Consider the following 14,454-nt stretch of genomic DNA (forward strand, 5'->3'; position numbering starts at 1 on the left):
CCGGCTCACAGACTGCTGTGTGATGTCCCCACGCGTTGGAATTCAACTCTGCACATGTTGGTCAGGATATGTGAGCAGAAGAGGGCAGTTGTTGAGTACCTGCATCACCTAAGCCGTCGGGAAATGGGTCAAACTCCACACATAACACCTGAGGAGTGGAGATGGATGTCCGACCTATGTACCATCCTCCAAAACTTTGAGGACTCCACCAAGATGGTGAGCGGCGATGACACCATTATTAGCGTCACCATACCGCTTCTCTGCCTTCTAAAACGGTCTCTGCTCAAAAACAAACATGATGCATTGCAGGCGGAGAGCGATGAGTTGGAGCAAGAAACAGTAGTGGGTGTGGGTGATAACACACAGCCCAGCCTCGTCTCATCACAACGTGCAGTGGAGGACTATGACGAGGAGGAGGATGAAGACATGGAGCAACTCTCCGGCCAAATTGAGGATATGACATGCACACCAGTCATATCCTCGGTTCAGCGTGGCTGGCCAGAGGACAGGGTAGATGAGGAGGAGGAGGAGGAGGAGGACAGCATGTTCAGTCATCGTGTTGGTCAGGATACTGAAGTACTGGCTGTTAAGAGTCTGGCGCACATGGCTGACTTTATGGTAAGCTGCCTGTCTCGTGACCCTCGAATTAAGAACATCTTGGCCGACAATCATTACTGGTTGGTAACACTGTTAGACCCACGCTACAAGGAGAACTTTATGTCTTTTATTCCCGAGGCGGAGAGGTCAGCCAAAATGCAGCAGTTCCGGAAGGCCATAGTCACGGAAGTAGGCAAAGCATTCCCCTCACAAAACGCTAGCGGCATAGGTCAGGAATCAGTGGACAACCAAGGCGTACAGCCGAGAGAGGCACAAGTCCAATCCGCCAGAGGTAGGGGAACAGTCTTTAAGATGTGGGACAGTTTTCTCAGCCCCTCACGTACCACAGCCCCTGAGGTGCGGGGTAGTGCCACAAGAAATCCTAAGTTTGCCCAGATGCTCAAAGGAGTACCTTGCAGATCAAACAACTGTACTCCGACATTCCTCTGTGCCTTACAATTAATGGGTATCCAAGCTGGACACGTGGCATGAATTGGCTCTCTACGCCTTGGAAGTCCTGGCCTGCCCTGCCGCTAGCGTTTTGTCAGAGCGTGTTTTTAGTGCCGCAGGTGGAATCATTACAGATAAACACACCCGCCTGTCAACTGAAAATGCTGACAGGATGACTCTGATCAAGATGAACAAGGGTTGGATTGGGCCAGACTTCACCACACCACCAGCAAATGACAGCGGAATTTAAAGTTTGTAACGGGAATTTGCCATGTACCTCCACTCACCCATGGGTACACACTTCTGGACTTTGGATAATCGCTGGACTGCTCCTCCTTCTCCTCATGCGCCACCATGATGACTGTTACAATAGTTAGGCCTTTGTTTCAGGTATACCCCCAGTGGTAAATTTTTTCGCCCATTCTTTCAGAATGGACATTACAACGACAGGAGACCCGCTCCTTTGCAATGGGAACAATGTTTTGAGGCCCTCATGCACGTTGTCTCTATCCAGGGACAATGTGGAGCCTCCCAATTTTTGGCTGCCCTGCCTAAGGGCTATACTACAATAGACCCACTTCCTGACAATGGACACTTCAGGGTTACAGGCCCTCATGCACGTCTCTATCCAGGGACAATGTGGAGCCTCCCAATTTTTGGCTGCCCTGCCTAAGGGCTATACTACAATAGACCCACTTCCTGACAATGGACACTTCAGGTTTACAGGCCCTCATGCACGTCTCTATCCAGGGACAATGTGGAGCCTCCCAATTTTTGGCTGCCCTGCCAAAGGGCTATACTAAAATAGACCCACTTCCTTACAATGGGCACTTCAGGTTTACAGGCCCTCATGCACGTCTCTATCCAGGGACAACGTGGACCCTCCCAATTTTTTGCTGCCCTGCCAAAGAGCTATACTAAAATAGACCCACTTCCTTACAATGGGCACTTCAGGGTTACAGGCCCTCATGCACGTCTCTATCCAGGGACAATGTGGAGCCTCCCAATTTTTGGCAGCCCTGCCTAAGGGCTATACTACAATAGACCCACTTCCTCAAAATGGGCACATTAGACTCAAGAGGCCTTCATGTACGTCTCTTCTCAGGGACATCGAAGTGCCACACAATGTTTTCACGTAAAATCTTTCATGTAATCTCCAAAAGTAACATACACCAGCTCTATCTCACTATTGGGTATGTGCCCTTAACATTTCCGCCATGAAAATTCATTTTGGTGTTATTTTGGAAGGTTTTCTGGTGAGTCCGTAAAAATGGCGTAAAACGCGGACAAAATTGTTCACAGCTGTGACTTTTGAGTGATAAATGCTTCAAGGGGTCTTCCCCATGCTGTTGCCATGTAATTTGAGCACTCTTCTGAGACTTTTGTGACATTTTTAGGGTTTCTACATGCTGCCGGGGGTCATTTCATAAAAATACTCGGGTCTCCCATAGGATAACATTGGGCTCGGTGCTCGGGCCGAGTACACGAGTATCTTGGGATGCTCGGCCCGAGCCTCGAGCACCCGAGCTTTTTAGTACTTGCTCATCACTAGTGATTACCAGATTCTAGGTACAACACATTAAAATACATGTATATTGCAGTGTATTTTAATTTCCTCTATACCCATGATGGGGTACAATAATAGCTAATAAAAGGGCTTTTATTACATTCCCAACTAATTTGAGATCCCATCAGCACCCTGTGATTGTAAGGGGGATAAATGGGGTGATAGAGAAGCTTACTCTGACTAACCGTTTAGATGGTGTTGTCCTTATTGACCGCAGCGTCAAAACGGTTAAACTCCAACCATTGCAGGAATCAACAGTTTAATGTGTGGAACTGGTTTATGGGAAACTTGGGTCTACTAAAATGAACTTACAGCACTATAGATCCCTATGGTTGTCTAAATTCGATTCGGTAGAGCGACAGCGGTTTGGTGGGTATTAAATCCAAAATTTCTCATAGGTTTTCAGGACAAGGTTCTCCTATAAGTAAACACAGCTGGTAGGGGTAATGGATCGCAAGCTCAGCGTCACATCCTGCAATAAACATGTGGACAGATGCTATAGGCAAGGTCATTTCCTCATGGTGACCCTTCGGGTCAATGGTCACCAATGTTTCCATATACAGATCCTCACTAAAATCTGGAAGTTCACCTGCCCTGGAGCAATGAGACACAGGCTGCCATATAAATAACGCTGGTTTTACAAATCTGTTTTACAAATCTACTAGAAACATTAATACCCCCCTAAAAAGAAGGTTTTATGATCATTCATTACGCTTTTTAGGCGTAAATGCTGAACTGAGGCCTTTTGCAGTATATCCTACTAATGGTGGAGTTTTGTTTTTCTATAAAGAGCTCTAAATCTCCTGTAAAGACTTAAATTTAAGCCCTTGTCATGACGATCCTCCTGTGAAGGCCGGCTGTAAGTCGGCCTTCATAGGAGACCGTGATTTCTGCTGTAATGAGCGGTGCTGGTGCCCTGCTCTGTACAGCACAAGCGATCACACGATCGCAAATTCAAGTACCCCAAGCGGACTCTAAAAACCTTAAAAAGTAAAAAAAAAATGTAAAAAAAATATAAAAAACAAAGTTCAAATCACCCCCTTTTGTTCCATTGAAAATAAAATAATAAAAAAATACACAATTGGTATTGCCTGGTTCAAACATTTCCAATCTATCAAAATTTAATATATAAAACTGAGTGTATGTGTGTGTATTTATACTGTATATGCATGTATGTATGTCCGCTAAAGGAAACCGCACCGTCCCATTTACAATCATGAAATTTTGCACAGACGCCTCAAGTGACCCAGGGAACGTCGTAGATTATGTTTTGACAGGAAAATTTAACCCAGCGCTTTACAGTTACTCTCCAAAAAACCTGCATCCATTAAAGTGAATGGAGCCTGGAACTACAGGTTATTAGGAGGAGCTGTGATTGGTTGCTATAGGAACAAAGGACATTCATAGTATAAAAAGCTTATGTGTGAGGTAATATGATATCGATAGTGAGACGGATAGAGAGAGACAGACAGACACAGACAGACGGTGAAAGAGACAGACAGAGACAGATGGGGAAAGAGGCAGAGATAGACAGGGAAAGAGACAGCCAGGGAAAGAGACAGACGGGGAAAGAGACAGATGGGGAAAGAGACAGATGGGGAAAGAGACAGACGGGAAAGAGACAGACGGGAAAGAGACAGACAGGGTAAGAGACAGATGGGTCAAGAGACAGATGGGTCAAGAGACAGATGGGTCAAGAGACAAACGGGGAAAGAGACAGACAGGGTAAGAGACAGACAGGGTAAGAGACAGATGGGTAAAGAGACAGACAGAGACAGGCAGACAGGGACAGAGACAGGCAGACAGGAAAAGAGAAAGACAGAGAGACAGACAAAGAAAGATGGGTAAAGAGACAGACCTGGATAGAGACAGACAAGGAAAGAGACAGACAGAGGCAGGATGACAGGTAAAGAGACAGACAGCAAAAGACACAGACAAAGAGATGGACAAAGACAGACAGGTAAAGAGACAGGAAAAGAGACGGGGAGACAGACGGGGAAAGAGACAGACCTGGAAATAGACAGATGGGGAAAGAAACAGAGAGATAGAGACAGATGGGGAAAGAGACAGACAGAAAGACGGTGAAAGAGACAGATGGGGAAAGAGACAGACAGAGACAGAAAGACGGTGAAAGAGACAGATGGGGAAAGAGACAGAGGGGAAAGACACAGAAGGAGAAAGAGACAGGGGAAAGAGACAGACGAGGAAAGAGACAGACGGGGAAAGAGACAGACGGGGAAAGAGACATACGGGGAAAGAGGCATACGGGGAACAAGACAGAGGGGGAAAGAGAGAGACAGACAGACACAGAAATAGAGACAGATAGACTGATACAGAGACAGACAGAGAGATAGCAACAGACAGACAGAGACATAGACACAGACAGACAGAGACTGAGAGAGAAACAGTGATAGTTACTATCCCGGGGAACACCGGTACTACAGCTAGTATTAACTAAATTGTTCAGATTGGTAAACAGAGTAATAAAAAATAAATGAAAAGAACCCAAATTACCTTTTTTTTCGCCGTAAAGAGGCGATCAAAACATTGTATCTACCCAAAATGGTACGAATTTAATAATGTCAGAAAAGTTAAGTTATGGGAATCATAATACCTGGTCAGATTTACCATGCAGTGAACAAAGTAAATAAAAATCTCAAAAAAATCATTGTGGAATTGCACTTTGTTTCTGCAATTTCACCGCAGTTGGATTTTTTCTTATTTTACAGTACAATATGGGGCAGAATGAATGGCGTCACTCAAAAGTACAAAAAAAGAAGCCCTCATATGGATATATTGATGGAAAAATAAAAAAGGTTATGGCTCTTGGAAGAAGGTTAGGGAAAAAACAAAAAAAATAAAAACGGAAAATGGCCATAGCGTGAATGACAACAGCTATGCTCCCAATGACTATCCTCCCACAAGTAACAATGGCGATGAGGACCTTGGGGAGCCGGCGTGCTTTCCATCCATCTATAGCAGTCTTCTTTATATCTCATCCATTCTTCAATCGTTTTCTCCAGAACTTTACCTGCAACTCTCTGCAAAAAGATAAACGGAAAAGTCAGAATCTGAGAACGGGGAAATCTGGAGATCTGCTACAATTGTATCCAATCTGGAGTCACACAGTCTGCTTGCACTAATACATTGTAACAAACTGTCAGCACAGAGAAATGTTAATATACAATGTGTCTACCCATATCCTATCTACTACCATTAACTTGAGAACGGCGGCAGCTATAGGCATAGAAGTGGTGTCTCGGTATAGTAAAGTAGCCATGTGCTACGCAATGAAACCACCTATAGCGCCACCTGGTGGAAAACAACGGAGTTAGTATTTTTAGCTCGAAAACGGAACGAGATAGAGAAAAAAAGTGAATTACAAAGTTGTAGGGCATCATCAATTCAATACGAATCGACACCTTCAATACAGAAATGCTATGATATGAAACCCATGACCCCCCCAAACATTGAATGCTGGTCACGCATATGGCGCTCATTTAACTTTGATGCTCAGCGGCCCCCGTCAGCTGCAATGCACATCTGGCCTCTGCACAGCATACTGTATCTTGCTGCACGTTGTGCAATATGGTAGGTGACACGTTTGCACAAGCATCTGTGATACGTGGTCGTAGGTCCTGCAATGTTGGTGGAGGGGTCGCATACACCTGCTGTTTGATGTGACCTCACAGAAAGAAGTCCAATGGGGTCAGGTCAGGTGAGCGTGGAGGCCACTCCATGCAGCCACCATACCCAATGACTTGTAGGAAGGTCTCCATGAGGTATCGCTTCACGCCCGCAGCCTTGTGAGTTTTGCACGTTATAATCATAGCATTTCTGTATGCAAGGGGTCGATTCGTATTGAATTGATGATGAACTACAACTTTGTAATTCACTTTTTTTCTCTAACTCGTTCCGTTTTCTGAGATAAAAATGCTAATTCCGTTGTTTTCCACCAGGTGGCGCTATAGGTGGTTTCATTGCGTAGCGCATGGCTACTTTACTATACCTAGACATCACTTCTATGCCTATAGCTGCTGCCGTTCTCAAGTTAATGGCGGTGGACAGGATATGGGTGGACACACTGTATTTAAATTCCAGAGAATTGTGAAGACTGGGTACAACTGTAACAAACCCTCAGCTGTGAGAATTAGGTATTTCAGCAATTAGATGTCAATTAGACAATACAATTATATCCACTTCTCAGTTGAATAACTATACAGCTTTTCGCAGGAGAGTCTTATTCACCAGCAGCGAAAATTTGGAAAATGGTTGTGACTATTAGAAAGTTGCAGAAGTTTTCATTTATACAGTCATTAATCTTTATTACTCACAAGCCGGAAAATCCCTTTAAATTGTCCCAGTCATTTGAGATGATTGTTCAGAATTTGCTACCATGTGTGTACAGGAGGAATAACACTTCCTGGCCATTATATGACTTATAGCATCCGAGGGAGTCTTAATTTCCGTGTAGCACATATACAGAGGCTGCTGCAGTATTAGGGATATTATACAGTAGCACTGAGCAGAGTAACTGTTAACACAGCTCTTGGGTGAAATAAAGCCCTTACTAAAAGGCAGCAGCAGCATGGAGGGCATTAAATAGAACTGAGCAGTGTAGCTGTGAATACAACTCTTGAGTGAGAAAAAAAGCACTTACTAAAAGGCAGCAGCATGGAGAACATTATACATCAAGACTGAGCAGTGTATCTGTGAATTCAGCTCTTGGGTGAGATAAAACACATACAAGGCAGCAGCAGCATGGAGGACATTACACAGCAGGATTGAGCAGTGTAGTTGTGAATACAGTCCTTAGTAAAGATAAAATACTTACTAAAAGGCTGCAGCAGTATGGACAACATTGTACAGCAGGACTGAGCAGTGTAATTGTGAATACAGCTCTTGATTGAGATAAATAACTTACTAAAAGGCAGCAGCATGGAGGACATTATACATCAAGGCTGAGCAGTGTATCTGTGAATTCAGCTCTTGGGTGAGATAAAACACATGCTACAAGGCAGCAGCAGCATGGAGGGTATTGTACAGAATAACTGAACAGTGTAGCTGTGAATACAACTCTTGAGTGAGATAAAACACTCACTAAAAGGCAGCAGCATGGAGAACATTATACATCAAGACTGAGCAGTGTATCTGTGAATTCAGCTCTTGGGTGAGATAAAACACATACAAGGCAGCAGCAGCATGGAGGGCATTACACAGCAGGATTGAGCAGTGTAGTTGTGAATAAAGTCCTTAGTAAAGATAAAATACTTACTAAAAGGCAGCAGCAGTATGGACAACATTGTACAGCAGGACTGAGCAGTGTAATTGTGAATACAGCTCTTGGGTAAGATAAAACACTTATTAAAAGGCAGCAGCAGCATGGAGGACATCATATAGCAGGACTGAGCAGTGTAGCTGTGAATACATCTTTTGGGAAAGAAAAAACAGCTACCAAAGGGCAGCAGCAGCAGCATGGAGGACATTATACATCAGGACTGAGAAGTGAAGCTGTGAATACAGCTCTTAGGCAAGATAAACACTTACTAAAAGGCAGTAGCAGTATGGACGACATTGCACAGCAGGACTGAGCAGTGTAGCTGTGAATATCGAAGCATGTAGGACGTTATACAGCAGTACTGAGCAGTGTAGCTGTGAATCCAGCAGCATGGAGGACATTATACAGCAGTACTGAGCAGTGTAGCTGTGAATCCAGCAGCATGGAGGACATTATACAGCAGTACTGAGCAGTGTAGCTGTGAATACAGCAGCATGGAGGACATTATACAGCAGTACTGAGCAGTGTAGCTGTGTATCCAGCAGTATGGAGGACATTATACAGCAGTACTGAGCAGTGTAGCTGTGAATCCAGCAGCATGGAGGATATTATACAGCAGTACTGAGCAGTGTAACTGTGAATCCAGCAGCATGGAGGATATTATACAGCAGTACTGAGCAGTGTAACTGTGAATCCAGCAGCATGGAGGATATTATACAGCAGTACTGAGCAGTGTAACTGTGAATACAGCTTTTGGGTGAGAGAAAATAGTTATTAAAGGGCAACAGGATTTATATATGTCTTTATCTCATTCTCTGCTTTTCTCACTCATCTCCGACCTTCTCTCACCACCTGTCTGTATAGTTTTCAATAGGAAACTATAATAGGATTATTGGGTTCAGGAGAGGGGGAAGTGAAGAAGTGGCTCATAAGTGGAGAAAGAAGCATATTTCTCTGTTAAGATATATTACAAAGTTTCTTGTACTCGCTAGTACTACTGATTTATGCAAAATTTGTTAAAGGGAGTGCGACCCACAAGTGGATGAGTAGACAAGTACAAGAAGAGAAAAGTAAGAGAAGCAAGGAACATACCGCAGGGAGCAGCGTGATATTTTTAGAGCCCAATCAGCCTTCTTATTTCTCTCATCTCAAGTCACATTAGATGTGATTGTGTTTGAGAGGAAGGTCATTAAGATTAATAAATGTAATTATAGAAATCTTCTCATCCCGAATTAATTGCTCCTTCTCTGTGGGTAGCTGAGAATCACGTGAGGAACAATCAAGAGGAATTAAAGTTTTACTTTTCTAATGGAGCTAATTCCATCATATCTTGTCACTAAGCCAATATTCTGACACTCCGCACGATGGTTTCTCTGGTGTCTGGCATCAAAACTGGCAGACTCGGGCGCCGACCTGCTATGTGCTGATTCATAAGCAGGCTAGCAAGAGTTAATCTCTGCTAGTCTGCTTGCCCCTTTAATCATATGTTGTGGAGAGATCTATCACATCTGCTCCCCTCCTATTTATGCTGGTGGAATCCTTCTACCCATGCCAGCTGTCACGGCCGGGCGGTCGGGCAGACCCAGGAGGTGGATCCACTGGACCGAACTCTAAGATGGAGGTAGGGAGTCCGGCAGCTGAAGCACTGAAGGGCAGCAGGATAGTCCGTGCAAGTGAAGACAGCGGAGGAGTCCCTGGGACCACGGAGTCACAGAAGGTAGTCTTGGTGACGTAGCTCAGGTTCGGAGGCCGAGATGATATCAGGCGGAGTCCGGAACCTCTGGAGCAAGATGACGGGTCACCGCAGGGATCCGAGATGGCAGGTGCTGTCGGATGGCAGACGGACAGCGTGCGGGGTTCGGGATACGGCAGACTGGATGGCGAGGCAGGTACGGCTCTACAAAGAGAGATAGGTGAGTACAGGCACATAAACACCAGGAGACCTGACTCCTAGCTCAGGGAACACGAAGATCAGGCCCCGCCCCCTTGGACAAGAACCCCCTTTATACCCTGAACCTGACTAACCTCATTTCCTGTTACTGGACGCTGGCCCTTTAAGAAAGGGTCAGTGACCGCGCGCGTGCCCTAATGCGCATGCGCGCGGCCCGGGTGCCAGAAGCCAGGGAAGGAGGCTGCGAGGAGGACGCAGGAGAGCCGGCCAGGGCCTGGGAAGATGTCGGACGCCGGGATCGGCGACCAGAGGACCTATGGAGGACGGGCACCGGAGGCTGGGACGAGGGGAGCGTGGCAGGTGAGCCGGGGAGCGGAGCTGAGGACCCGGGGAGGGGAGCCGAGGACCCGGGGAGCGTGACACCAGCTATAGTTTATTTTGTGTTGGTCTGTGAGGTGTGGTGTCCCAGACTCTCTCTGGTGAAAGTTGTGTTTAGTTGTGCTTTTTGTTTGGTGCGGTTGTGGAATTTAACCCTTTTGCTTTATAGCTTCCTTCCTGCTCTTGTTTTCCTCCTGAATCTCTTATTGTCTTATCCTTTGTGTGCGTGCTGTGTGACAGAGTTTTGTTTACTCCCTTGTCTGTCTTTTTCTCTGTTTTCATCACACTCCGTCCTGTTCCATCCCTCCCTAGGAGGACGGGGAATCAGATCAGGACTGGTTAGGAGCACGGCCAGGAAGGAGACTCAGGCCGCTCCACCATCAGGAGTATCTCTGAGAATAGAGATTGCATAGGGCCCCCTAAGGTACCCCTTAAGGGTACCAACTCAGAAGTTGGGGCGTGTGCACCTGCCCTGATCTTTGACACTATCTACACCATTATTACTTCTGATCAGGATTGGTCAGGAGCAGGGCCAGGAAGAAGACTCGGTCCTCTCCACCATCAAGAGTATCCCTGATATTAGGGATAACATAGGGACTCCTAGCTTGAGGGACAGCTTAAGAGCCCAAGTTCCCCGCTATCCCAAGTTATCGTGACAATTTCATGCTCACCTGGAGATCAAGGGTGCGAACTCAGAAGTCTGAGCCATGTGCACCGGCCTTGATCTTTGACACTAACTACACCATAATTACTTCTGACCAGGGCTGGTCAGGAGCAGGGCTAGGAAGGAGACTCGGGCCTCTCCACCATCAAGTGTATCCCTGATATTAGAGCTGGGCCAGGAAGGAGACTCAGGCCTCTCCACCATCAGGAGTATCCCTGATATTAGAGCTGGGCCAGGAAGGAGACTCAGGCCTCTCCACCATCAGGAGTATCCCTGATATTAGAGCTGGGCCAGGAAGGAGACTCAGGCCTCTCCACCATCAGGTGTATCCCTGATATTAGAGCTGGGCCAGGAAGGAGACTGAGGCCTCTCCACCATCATGAGTATCCCTGATATTAGAGCTGGGCCAGGAAGGAGACTCAGGCCTCTCCACCATCAGGTATATTCCTGATATTAGGGATAACATAAGGACCCTTAGCTTGAGGGACAGCTTAGGAGCCCTGGCTATCTCAAAGTCATTGTGACATGTATAGTGCTTTAACTTGGTACTTTATTGTGGTACAATATAAAAGTATTATATAAGCTCTTCAAAGTATTATTATTTTAGCACAGTATAGTGGTATTATTTAAAATAACATACCGAATAACTATTTAGGCACTGTATAGTAATATCATTTGAGTTCTGCCGTAGTATTGCGTGTGTGCAGTAGTATGGTGAGGGATTTTTTTCACAGGTATTATTTGGGCTCTTTGTAATAATATTATGTTGACAATGTATAGTGGCACTATATACCGTAGTAGTTTCACAATGGCACTATACTGTGGAATAATTTTGACACTGTATACTGAATTATTTGGCACTGTATATTAATATTTGGGCTCTGTATAGTAGAATAGTTTGGGCATGGATTAAGGAAAAACTTGGCACTATATGTTGGTATTGTTTGGCTACTTTATATGGTATAATTCAGCCCTGTATGGTTGTATTATTAGTTATCCAGCTCCAAAGGAAATAGATCATTAAATTATATTTTATTTCTTCCTTCATTAATATCACATAGCTGAATCAGAAAAAAAAAATGACAAAAAGAAGGAAAGGGCCGACGCGTTTCGAACACAGATGGGTTCTTAATAATAGCATCTTATGTGTGTCATGATCCTGGTCCGGTATTCCCCGCTCCAGAGTTTCGTAGATCCGGCCTGGTCATGTCAGGGGTTAACTCCCATCATCCCATATATCTAGGTTCTGCACCAGCATTCCAGTGCTGGTTATAGTTTTGCTGTGCAGCCTGTGACAGGCTCTGGTGAGATTTCCTGTTTGATTTGACTCCTAATTACCGTGCCCTGACCTGTACCCTTTCCTGGTCTACCGTCTATCCCAGTCCCTGACTTCCCACTCCTGTCATTTGTTTGCCCATCCTGGTTTATCCTCCTTCCTGTGTTTGTGTCTCCTCACCCTCCGGTTTTGTCTTCTGTTCCCTGTGCCTTTTATGTTCTCCCCTGAATAACTGATCTCCCGGCATCCGACCTCGGTTCTGTTTTCTGACCTGATCCTCCCTTTGCAGTGACTTGACTTTCCTAGCTAGACCCTGACTGTTTGACTACTTTATTGTCACCTGGTGGTTTTGTGGGGGTAAGGCCTGGGTGGTAGGTCGTCTGTCCAGCTGTAATAAGATAATCTCTGTGTGTGTGTGTGTATATAATTAAAGCACAGATGTCGTTGCATAATTATCTGTATGTCTGTATGATAATCGCATAGACGCCATAATATGATGTTAAGATGTGCGCTCAGGAATGTGTCAACCAAGATCAATAAGCCAAAATGTGCAATGAACAAAGAAGTATTCATAACACACTGATTGTATTCATAACATGTTGGTTCTCATCAGCTGGGATGTGAAGCTGGGGCTTTATCTCTTAAGGCCACTTTACACACACAGATAAATCTTTGGCAGATCTGTGGTTGCAGTGAAATCATGGACATATTGTTCCATTTGTACACAGCCACAAACCTGGCACTGATTGTCCACAATTTCACTGCAACCACAGATCTGCCGAAGATTTATCTCTGTGTGTAAACTGGCCTTTACTCCTTGTTTCCGTTTCAAGGTCAAATGTTGGACTGTATAATCATGAGATTTTCAATACATGAGCCAGAAGCTTGCTTTGCTCAAACAGTGAATACGTCTTGGTGTGATCATTGTTGTCTGATTCATTTTATATCTGCGCAGATCGATTTGAAATCCGTCTCTGTGACCCTGAGAGACCCCATTTGTGGTTTCCCCAAAATTCCCAACCTTGACAGCTTGTCTGTGAACTGCCTGCTGAAGTTACTCTGCTGCACTTCAGCTGTCTTTCTGTTACAGTGTCACTTTGCTTCTCCTTCACTACTGTGCTGCCACCTAGTGGGGAATACACTGTACTACTTCTTACCAGTCCTTTGTACAGTGTAATATTGTGGTTTTTATTGAACATGAAATAAAATATATTTTTATCTCATTTCTAATTCCTTTGGAGTTGGATTTTTCACTATTATTTGCCTCTATTGTTTATGGATTCGTGCACCTAGTATAGGTAATATCGCATGACCATGAATTGTCGTGAGCTGATTTTTTTTTCTTTTTTATCGGTATTATTTCGACACTGTATAATTAATGGCGACGAAATTTAAAAGGGCTCCATTTAGCGGCATTTTTGTATATTATATGGGCTGCATATTGCGGTATTGTTTCCAGCATTAGTTGCGCCATTAAAAAAACAGACATTTGTCTTCAAGCACTTCATAGAACATTGTGTTCTGTCTCTGTGTACAGCCCGCACCTGATCTCTTGCCTTTGTATATGAAGAATTTATATAGAAACAAGCCATGAAAGAAATCTGACAGCACAATGCTACCATGTGATTTTCTATATGAAAAGAGCACGGCTTTGTATTATTAGAAGAAAAAGAGTTTGATCCTATTTTGCAAATGGTGCAATTCTCGCTTTGTTATGTCAGGTACTGCAGTTTATCTTTATTTATGTCAATGGGGCTCCTACTCCTCATATTGAAGTGGCTTCACCATTTATGGTGTCCATGTAAACCATGAGGCTTCCAACAACTTAAAGGGAATCTGCCACCAAGTTTTTGCCACCTAGTCTGAGAGCAGCATAATGTAGGGACAGAGATCCTGATTCCAGTGATGTGTCACTTACTGGAGTGCTTAGTGCTATTTAATCAGCAGGAGATTATCATCACAGGACTACTTAGCGTGCTGCAGGTAGTCCAGCATATTCATGAGCTCAGTATAACTGCTAGATCTGCAGCAGAGAAAACATTGATTGTATCAAAATAACAGCAAACAGCTCAGTAAGTGACACATCGCTGGAATCTCTACATTTTTTAAAATCACTGTTTTCTCTGCTGGATGTTATCATTAGAGGACTAGTAAACCTGCTGACAGGTAGTCCAAGCACGCCCTCAACACTGATTGGCACAGTGTACACAGAAATTTGCCAATCAGTGGTGTGGGCAGGGCTACACACAGCTCAGCATTTATTCCGAGCTCTGCTAGATCTATAGCGGATAAAACAGGGATTTTATCAAAATGACAGCAAGCAGCTCAGTAAGTGAGACATCGCTGGAATCAG

At 44.6% G+C, this 14,454-nt stretch overlaps 1 protein-coding gene across 2 annotated transcripts in view; it reads right to left on the minus strand.

Moving 5' to 3' along the window:
• The window catches only part of LOC142245481 (glucagon receptor-like), a 95,614-nt gene that overhangs the window by 45,263 nt on the left and 35,897 nt on the right, over positions 1-14,454 (minus strand). For both annotated transcript variants that reach the window (XM_075318213.1, XM_075318212.1), the window contains exon 3: positions 5,559-5,655. In XM_075318213.1, the coding sequence (XP_075174328.1) occupies positions 5,559-5,655 (97 nt within the window). The remainder of the gene's footprint in view (positions 1-5,558; positions 5,656-14,454) is intronic.

Source organism: Anomaloglossus baeobatrachus, chromosome 7 (genome assembly GCF_048569485.1).
Source record: "Anomaloglossus baeobatrachus isolate aAnoBae1 chromosome 7, aAnoBae1.hap1, whole genome shotgun sequence".
Lineage (NCBI taxonomy): Eukaryota > Metazoa > Chordata > Amphibia > Anura > Aromobatidae > Anomaloglossus > Anomaloglossus baeobatrachus.